The sequence below is a fragment of the Crocuta crocuta genome, unplaced genomic scaffold, assembly GCF_008692635.1.
Source record: "Crocuta crocuta isolate KB4526 unplaced genomic scaffold, BGI_CrCroc_1.0 scaffold149, whole genome shotgun sequence".
Classification (NCBI taxonomy): Eukaryota; Metazoa; Chordata; class Mammalia; order Carnivora; family Hyaenidae; genus Crocuta; species Crocuta crocuta.
In genome coordinates, this window is record NW_027551561.1 from 370,973 (window position 1) to 380,713 (window position 9,741).

At 53.4% G+C, this 9,741-nt stretch overlaps 1 protein-coding gene across 2 annotated transcripts in view; it reads left to right on the forward strand.

Annotated features, from left to right (window-relative positions):
* The first annotated feature begins 1,395 nt into the window (after positions 1–1,395).
* TRPV3 (transient receptor potential cation channel subfamily V member 3) overlaps positions 1,396–9,741 on the forward strand; it is a 30,299-nt gene continuing 21,953 nt past the window's right edge. For both annotated transcript variants that reach the window (XM_077749784.1, XM_077749785.1), the window contains exons 1-4: positions 1,396–1,514; positions 7,805–7,909; positions 8,062–8,148; positions 9,113–9,267. In XM_077749784.1, the coding sequence (XP_077605910.1) occupies positions 1,396–1,514; positions 7,805–7,909; positions 8,062–8,148; positions 9,113–9,267 (466 nt within the window). The remainder of the gene's footprint in view (positions 1,515–7,804; positions 7,910–8,061; positions 8,149–9,112; positions 9,268–9,741) is intronic.

Sequence of the window (9,741 nt, forward strand, 5' to 3'; positions counted from 1 at the left end):
AGAATTAACTGTAGAGTCACCTCCTGGCCACACAACCCTTTGCCCTATCCATCTCATCTTATGTGGCCAGCCTCCCCGTACTCATGCCAATGGCCTCCACAGCAGCCTCCTCCTAGCCCTATGGCCTGGTCTCCTCCATCCCCCACTCCATCCTCCTCCAACATGGCTGTCTCCTATGTAACCCAGGACCCGCCCATGTCCCGCTGCCCTGGGGACCAGCCACAGTTCCTGACTGGTGTTCCAGGCCATGACAACATGGTCCCACCTGCTTCAGAGCATCTCAGTGCCAGTGGTCCCTGTGAACTCCCCAGGTTCGGCAACCACACCCGCTTCTTGCCACCTGCTGACTCTCTTGACCTCTGGTCTTTGCTCAGGCTATTCCCCCTGTCTACTTTGCCGGTTCTGTACACAGAAACCTCTGAGGTCCCCTTAGTGTCCTCAAAAGACACGTCAGTCCCTCTCTCCAGCATATCCCTCGGAGCCCAAGATGGCATCCAGCCCCATCAGTCTGAACATCAGTAAAATAGGTCAGGACTGGGAGCTGCCTCCTCTGCCTTGGGAAGCGGGCTCTACTGCTCCCTTCAGGTGAGAACAGAGTCCAATGGACAGGTAGCCACAAGGCTCATTGCACTCAGCTCTGGGTGCACGAGACAAAGATGATCAGTGTGTTAGCTGCAGAGACCACCAGGGTGCTAAGAAAGCCACAACACCAGAGAGGCTGGAGGCTGTATTACTATAAGCATTGTGTCTAGCGTAAAGGGCGTGGCAGTCTTATTCTGTTGAGGACAGCTCTGAACACAACATCTGATAGGAGCATTAAAAAAAGCAGAGCTAGGGGCGCCTGGGTGGCTTAGTCGGTTAAGCGTCCGACTTTCACTTAGGTCAGTATCTCGCGGTTCGTGGGTTCGAGCCCCGCGTCGAGCTCTGTGCTGACTGCCAGCTCAGAGCCTGGAGGCTGTTTCAGATTCTGTGACTCCCTGTCTCTCTGACCCTCCCCTGTTCACGCTGTCTCTCTCTCTCTCTCTCTCCTAGAAGTAAATAAAACATTAAAAAAAAAAAAAAAAAACAGAGCTAATTCTTGGGAGTCCACCAGAAGATTGGCAGCTGGAATTGACGTCTTGAGAGAAGCTAAGGGCCTGGTGGTCTCTACCTAGAAGTTCTGCTGGGCTCTCCTGGGATGCGCAGGAGCAGGGCTGTTAGAGCAGGGAGCAGGAGAAATTGTGGGGACAGTCTCCCTGCCCTGGGAAGAGTTGGCAGCCTGGGAACGTGGAGACTGAGCTCCTTATTCTGGGGTTATGAGCAGGAGCCCCAGGTGCCACATGGGGTTCTGAAGCCCCCTGAAGCTCCTCTGTGACCACTCAACCTAAGCATGTGTGCTGTGATTGTGTTCCAGTCATGAATGCCCACCCTAAGGAGATGGTGCCCCTCATGGGCAGAAGAGCTGCCGTCCCCAGTGGGAACCCTGCCATCCTGCAGGAGAAGAGGTCAGCAGAGATCACCCCAACCAAGAAGAGGTAGGACTGGAGGGCTTGGCCGCTGTGTTGTAAGGGCACAGGAAGGATCCTGGTGTCCATCCTCAGGGATCCCTAAGACTCTCAGTTCATCTGGAGTGACCTGGTGCCCAACTAGGTATAGATTGGAGGAAGGTGGGGAAATAGCACTGCATACTCAGGGGGCTGAGCTGAGGAGGTCAGTACAACCAGAATAATCAGGAAGGCCTCCCTGGAGGTATGAGAGGCACTGAAGCAGAAATATTCAGGAAGGCTTCTGGGTGAGAGAAGGGGTTGCTGGAGCCATCTTTGAAACAAGGAGCAAAAAAGTTCATGAAAATTCCAGGTAGCCTGGATCCCCAAGTGGGTACTTTTCCATATACACCAGCTGCTTTCCTGTCCACCATGTGCTGAGCCAGGTTATTCAAGCTCTTTAACCCCACCTGTGTAATGGGGACACCAGCAAAGGCACCAACTCACAGGATGATGGTTAATTGAGATTGTTGGCACAATGCTCTGTGCCTGGCACATAGTCAGTGCCCTGCACATGCTAGTGTTGATAGGGTTTTTGTTACTTAGAGATTCATCTTCACCACTGTCATTGTTATTAATATTCCACAGGGCCCCTGGGAGCCCGACAGGGCTGGGATGGTTATGACTACTTCCCAGATGGGGATGTGGAGGAAGCAGGAGCAGGGGACGTACTTCTCCAGGGTCGTCCCTGGCCCCTGAGTCACCTGCATGGTAGTCCCCCACCGCCTCAGCTGATTTGGTGCCCCTCAAGCCTGAATGCCCTTTTCCCCATGAACTGTGCTTTCTTCCGACCCGGGTGGGCCCCAGGTCTAGTTCAGCTCATTTGCCCTGTCTCCTCTGTCCCCCTCCCAGGCCCCCTCTTGGGCCAGAGGTGAGGTTGGTGCTTTCCTTTCTGTCTGTTGCTTTGAGCAATAATCTCTGAGGTTTTCTGTGTCTCCCCAGGGCCCAGCCTGGGGAGACAGAAAGAATGCCCATCCCTGATAAGTCTGGTGAGAAAGGTATCCAGAAGAATGTGGGAAGTGTCCTGACAACCAGGCAGGATGGGGTCTGAGGAGGGGTGGGTCATTCTGATTCTGTGGGCAGTCTCAGGGCACTTCTTGGATGAAGCGGTTTGAAATGGGTGATGGCAGGTGGAGAGGAAGGGAAAGAGCATCCCAGACAGAGGCTAGGGGCAGGGACCAATGAGGAAATATGTAGCTGAAGTGCTGGGTAGGTGGAGGAATCTTGGGGAACATGAATCCCAGTGGGGCTGGGATTTGGGAATTGGTTAAGGAGTTTGGACAAACCTGAGGGCATTGGGGAGCCGTACAGGGATTTTGTGTGAGAGGGAGGGCATGGTGAGATTTACGTTTTGGAAAGGATATTCTGGGTGATCTGTGTGGATGATGGTTTGGAGGCGCGGCTGGGAGTAAGGAGATGATAGAAGGCTCTTGGGAAGCCTGAGTGATAGGTGGTGAGGTCTGAACCTGGGTGATCAGGGATGGAGAAGAGGGGGTCAGGTCAGAAAGATATCAGGATCATGGTGTCTGCAGGATCAGCTATGACAAGTAGGGGAGAAGGAGGACCAAGAGACATCCCCTTCATCTGGTGGGGGGACCTGCAGGGATGGTGGGGCCATAGGTCAGAGGAGAAGGAGCAAGATGAGGAGAGACAAGCCAAATCCAGGTGTGAATGTTGGCTGAGAATTGCCCGGGGGACATCCAGGTAGAGGCTCCATCCTGGAGTGCAGGGGAGAAAACTGGGTGGACATTGAGTTCAGACAGGTACTAGCGGGGCCCTGGGGATAGCCTGGGCCTGGGTGGGCCTGGGTGGGCTTTTCTAGGTAAGGGCAGAATCATCCCTGAGCTAAGCCACCAAATAGCACCCTCCTGTCTCTCTTTCCCTTCCCCCCTCTCACATTCCTAGGGGAGGTTTGGACCTCAGGGAAGGATTTCAGACAGGGTTTCAGGAAATCTCAGGATCTTTCCACAGTCAAGCTGTCTTTTCTAAGCCTATCCCTGTTCATTAACTTAGCTCTAGACTCAGCTCTACCTATGGCCTTAAAAGCCAAAGGCCTGGGTGTGAGGTGGGGCTGTGGTCTCCTGAAACAGTAGCCCCTTCTTCCCAAGGGCTCTTTGAAGACCCTCACATGCCTATTTCTCCCCATATCCTGGAGGTTTTGGGCATCTCCCTCAAAACTGAGTATAAGACTCAGCCTAGAAAGAAAAATAAAAATTCTATGTAAATAAAGAAGGCCAGTTTGATGAGTAAGGGAATCTGTACTAATGGTGGGATTGAAGACACCAAGAAGTCTAGGTGGGGAGAGATTTCTTTGGGCCTGGAGCTTTTCATGAACCATCATGCTATTTCTCGTGAGCAGCCACTGTGGCCTCCTTACTGAACCCTGGGCAAGGTGATGCCCTGGGACAGAGACACGGGCTGATGAAGGGTATGGAGGAGCTGGCCTCTTAGAGACCAGGGCCCTTGGGCATTTCTTGGGACAAAGTGGTTGGCCACCCAGGCTCCTTCCCAGCCTTAGGGATGCGCAGGGGTAGTTCATGATCTTCGAAAGGGACAGAAGTGCAGGAGGGATGGTGCAGAGCTGTATGCTCCCCTGAGTTAGTGACACACTTGTGGTGCCCTTTGGTCTGGATCAAAGGGAGGAACAAACAAACAGGATGTGCTGCAGATTAGGGGTCAGGATGGCACATGGCTAAGACGTCACCATCTGTCATGATGGCAGGTGAGATGTGGCACGTGCGGTGTGCAAATAGGGCAGGTGTGGGACGGGCCCTCGTGGTCTAGCAGCTCCCCATCCCAGGAATTGGCTCACAGGAGTTACCTCTCCAGCCCAGCTCTCAACACTCTTGTTCCCCGCCACCAAAGACTTCCTTCCTCAGACATAGTCCTTGCCTTCTTGCCATGGAAGCTTTTCTCATGATGTGCTTTCTTCTTGGGATTTTCCCAAGCCACAGCTCTGCTCCAAGACCCACAGCGATAGAGCACAAAGTCTGTCCTGGTCGCTGTCCTCAAGTGAAGAACCTTCTCTTCCCCAGAGCTCCCACAGCCCAGCTCCTCCCTAAAGAAACTGACATGTCTATTGGGATGGTGTCCTAGCTCTGGTTGAAATCACTAAGGACAGGATCCATGGAAGGGCCATCTCTTCCTTCCCTGCTCCCCAGGTTTCCTACACAGAACATATTAGTAGCTTTTGAGTGAGTGAGTCAGTGAAGGAGCAGGTGAGACAACAAGAGAAAGAGTAGGTAAATTGAATGAGTAAGTGCCCTGGTGGCTTAGCATAGTCCCTCAGCATGAGGGAGGACACTTCATGGTGAGATAAGGAAATATTTCTTCCCCTCCCCTGGGCCCTGCGTTTCCAGGCCTGGAGTAGATAGATGCTGTCATGATCTGATTTTATGCTCCATCCTTGAGGCCCCTTTGGGAGGAGGCCCTGAGAAGGAGGAGAGGTGGAGGAGAGGTAGAAGAGAGGCACAGGACCCTTCCTCAGCTTCTTGTGCAAGACTGAGAAAAAGAGATGAAAGCTTTGGGCAACAGACAGACCAAAAGGAGTCACCTGAGGGATGCAGCCTCCAAACACTTAAAAGTATAAGGTTTAAGCCTGTCTGCTTATTGGGCCAGTCTACCAGTCTCTCTATCTACCCACTGATCTGCCCACCCAAGTTCTCATTCCCCAGCCATCCATGCAGCTATTCACCTAGCTTTCCTTGTATTCATGCACCATCCACTCATCTCTTTACCTTATTCACCCATCCAACTCATCTGTCCATCTATCTGACCAGCCATTTTTCCTTCCTTGCGTTTATCTTTCACACATTACCTATCCATGTTCTGCTCCTCTGTTTAGTTAAGTCTTCTGAATGTCAGAGCTCATGCTGGGTTCTGGAGAATCAAGGACAATGCAATTATAGTTCTTCCCATTGAGGATCTTGCAGCTGAAGGTCAGTGTGTTGTCTAGAGCAGGAAAAGTGATGGCCTCATTGTGCTACGCCCTGGTCTGGTCCCTGGGGCCAGTTCTGACCAATTCACTATTCGCAGTAGCTCTTCAGAGCAATCTTTGCCCATTTGTGCACCACTGAATCTCCAGCTCCTAGAATGGTGCCTGGCACACTATAGGTGCTCAATAAATGTTTATCGAGTAGATGCACTACTGAGGAGCCCAGACAAGCAGGGACAGCTTTAGGGTGGCATTCCTGGGGCACTTCAGGGATGCTGAGAATGGTGATCAGACTGGATGAGCTCTGATGCCCACTTAAGCTGCACAGTCCATTTGTGGATTATTTTATTTTATCTTTTCTTTTATAGTTTATTGTCAGGTTGGTTTCCATATAACACCCAGTGCTCATCCCAACAAATGCCCTCCTCCATGCCCATCGCCCATTGCCCCCCTTCCCCCACCCCCATCAGCCCTCAGTCTGTTCTGGGTATTCAAGAGTCTCCATGGTTTGCCTCCATCCCTCTCCCCAACTATTTTTTCCCCTTCCCCTTCCCCATGGTCCTCTGTGAAGTTTCTCCTGTTCCACTTATAAGTGAAAACATATGGTAGGGATGATTTTAGAGCTGTCCTGGCTCCAGAGTCCAAGCCTTAGGGATTATCCGGCCCAACCATTCTCCATCCTGGGGTCACACGGGAAGTAGAGGCAGAGGCAGAAGCAGACTAGAACCCTGATTTTGTGCTCCCTACCAGGGGTTTACTTCTCTTTTGGAAGAAGGATTTGATTTCAGGTCGGATCAGAAGGGCGGAAGATAGGAGGGTGAGGGCTAATGTGCTAGCCAGTCCCTGGATTTGTTCTGAGGCTTCCAGGCTTGTCTGTGCCTGGAGGAGAGGAGAGGGATTCCCCAGGCAAGACCTGGGGGTCTCCCTCATGCCTACCCTATCCTGGGAAGTGCCTGTGTTGGACACTCTCCACCTGTGGCTAATCCCTAGAGCTGCTTTGGCTAGAAGAAGATCCAGAGGGCTGAGGGGAAAGCAGTGTGGCTAGTGGCATAAACTGTGAGCCTGGAATCATGAGTCAGCTCCCTCATCTGTAGAATGGGGTCATGATCCCTTCCCTGTGGCCCTTCCTTCTGAACTTGATATGGCTGGAACCGTACTTTGGGAGCTCCTCTGTGTTCTTGTGAGAAAAGGAGGGAGTGTGTTGATCCTTCTGGGCCTGGGAAGGAGGCAGGCAGCAAAGGCACTTAGGAGAGAGGCCAGCTGGCAGGAGGCCACTGTTTCCAGGCGAGGTCACCGAGCCGGCAGGTATGCTGCAGCAACCACGGGGTGGGAGGGGTGTTGCTACAACTGACCGTCAGCCTGTTCCTCACTACCCTGAATGTCACAGGAAGCCTTGTCTCTGAGTGTGTGATTGTGGGTCCTGAGAGCGTGCATGTCTGTGTTTGTGGGTGTGTCTAAAGGTGAGGCCAGGGCTATGTCTGGTTGGGGATCATATCTTGGGTCTGTGTCTTGCCTCTCATGGGGCAGTGAGTCTGTCCCTTTCCTTGGGGCTTATCCAGGTCACAGGCCCTGGGCCCGGATCTCTCTTCCAGCCCGGGGAGGAAGCATGCCCTTCACTTGCTCCTCTACTGCTCCTCGCCTCCACTGTCCAAAGTGCTTTCCTGAGTTTTCCTTCTTGACAAGGGGTTCTTAGCCCTGTATCCTGAACTGTTATATCCCCTCACTGCTCTAGATCTCTCTTCTGTGCCAACAAAACAATATGAGAGGTGATCAAAGGGGATTGAATGTGCGGGTGGGGACTGTGCCCTGGCAGCCAGGAAAGGCCCTAGTAGATGGCAGCATCCAGGGACCTCCTCCATGGCAGGGCTCTTCAGATCTGAGGCCAGAGGAGCAGCTGCGGGACATGATGGGGAATTGTCATTCTTGTTGCCATGTTTGCCATCTCTGGTGGGTCCTTTGCACCTGCAGACAGGAAAGTCCCCTCAGATGTTAAGCCACCCCAGTAGAGACCCCTGGGTTCATCTCCTCAGTGTTGTTAGTGACAAGAGTCACCCAAACCCAGCTTTGAATCTTGGCTCTGCCGCCTATCTGCTGTGTGAGCTTGGGCAAGTAGCTTGTCCTCAGGGCCTCCACAGGCCCCGCTGTGGAATGTGGATGATCGGGGTAGTGCCCACCCCTGAGGGCTGTTGTGAGGGAAGAGCGAGGCCACGAGGGATGGGGTCCGGCACAGAGCTGGCCGAGAGCGAGCGCTCTGTGTGGCCGGGCACTCTCAGCAGCAGGGTTGCAGGACACACAGGTGGACAGCCCCTGCCCCAGCTCTAATGGCCTCGCTTGGGTGTCCCCACAGCGCGCACTTCTTCCTGGAGATAGAAGGGTTCGATCCCAACCCCACAGTCTCCAAGACCTCTCCCCCCATCTTCTCCAAGCCTATGGACTCCAACATCCGGCAGTGGTGAGTACCCGCCCCCTGCCCGGCCAGCCCTCAGCTCCAGGGGGGCGGGAGCAGTGACTCATCCTGGGGCACAGGGCCAGGCCCGGCTGCCACACGCTGCTTTTGTCTATTTTTAAACTCCTCTCTCCCTCTTCCTTTCCCCCACCCTCCAGCCTCTCTGGCAACTGTGATGACATGGACTCCCCGCAGTCTCCTCAGGATGACGTGACAGAGACGCCGTCCAATCCCAACAGTCCCAGGTGGGCCTGGCCCTTCCCCTCATCCCGCTGTGCCCACCAGGCGGGTGTCAGAGACACAGGCGCCAGGACCCAGGAAAGAGAAAGAAGCCTCCATTCCCGGTTGTTGGGACAAATGTCTGGTCCGATGGCTGTGGCTTGTCGGAATTTTGGTGGGGGGAAGGGAAGTACTACATTTTATAAACTATAAGAAGTATTACCCATTCATTATGAAACATTCAGGCAACAGTATGCAGCAGAATGAGAACTTTAACACAATCCCATCTACGTAACTTAAAAATATACGCATATAAGCCATGAAACACTATATGCATTTTGCAAGAACACACACAAATGAAAGACCTTGCATTACCATGGTTGCCTATTTGGAGTGTGGGGGCAGGGAAGATACATTTCAAACACCACAAAAGATGACAGTGGGATTTTCCTTCCCCTAATCTCTTACTTTTTAAGGTAATCACTATTAACAGTCCTTCCTAATCACCTTTACTGTGTGTATCTGAATATATATATATATATATATATATGTTTGAATATATATGTATATTTAAAAGTTTATTTATTTTGAAAGAAAGAGAGAGCAGGGGAGGGGCAGAGAGAGGGAGACACAGAATCCGAAGCAGGCACCACACTCTCACTGTCGTGCAGACCCCCATGCAGGGCTTGAGCCCATGAACTGTGAGATCACGACTGAGCCAAAATCAAGTGTCGGATGTTTGACTGAGCCACCCAGGTGCCCCAAAATATATGTTTTGAAAAAATGTGACTGCACTTGGATTAGGGGGGAAGGCTGCCTAGGGCAACGCGGATCCCGGGGGCCTGGAGCATGAATGGAGGGGTCCCGGGCATGTGACAGGCCCACGGAGGTACAGAGGCTGGTGCCGCACCCCGCAGGCCCATGGGGGAAGGGGAGTCGCTGGGGCTGGGGGTGCGTGTGTGGTGAACTGGAAACGCTTTCTGGCCTCAGTGCAAACCTGGCCAAGGAAGAGCAGAGGCGAAAGAAGAGGCGGCTGAAGAAGCGCATCTTCACAGCCGTGTCAGAGGGCTGCACGGAAGAGCTGCTGGAGCTGCTGGTGGAGCTGCAGGAGCTCTGCAAGCGGCGTCGTGGCCTGGAAGTTTCTGGTCAGTGCCTGGCTGTGGCCGAGAGGATGCACCGCTGGGGCCCCTGCCTGCCTCCTGCTGTCAACCTTGCCCCATGACAGCCCGTGAGGAGGGCATGTGAGGAGCCCAAATGCTGGGCTGGGGACTTTGAACCTGACTCTGAGGGCAATGGGGAGCCATGAAAGGGCATAGACAGGTGAAGGTCATGGTCTGGCTACTGCATGGAGGATGCAGCAGAGCTGGGGGAAGGTGACCAGCTCTTCAGCAGTGGAATTGGCTGGACCCAAGGACAAGGGGGGTGAGAGGAGCCATGCAGCGAGTGAGGTTGCCTCCTACAAGGGAGAGGGTGCAGAAGGCAAGGGGCAAAAGGCCTCAGATAAGGCGCTCTGGGGGCCTCTGGGGAGAAGCAGCTGGAGAGGGAGGAGGGGAGTGTGTAGCCCGGGCTCCAGGAGGCCAGTGAAGTTCCTGGGGCAGAGTCTCGAGGTTTGAGGCTGC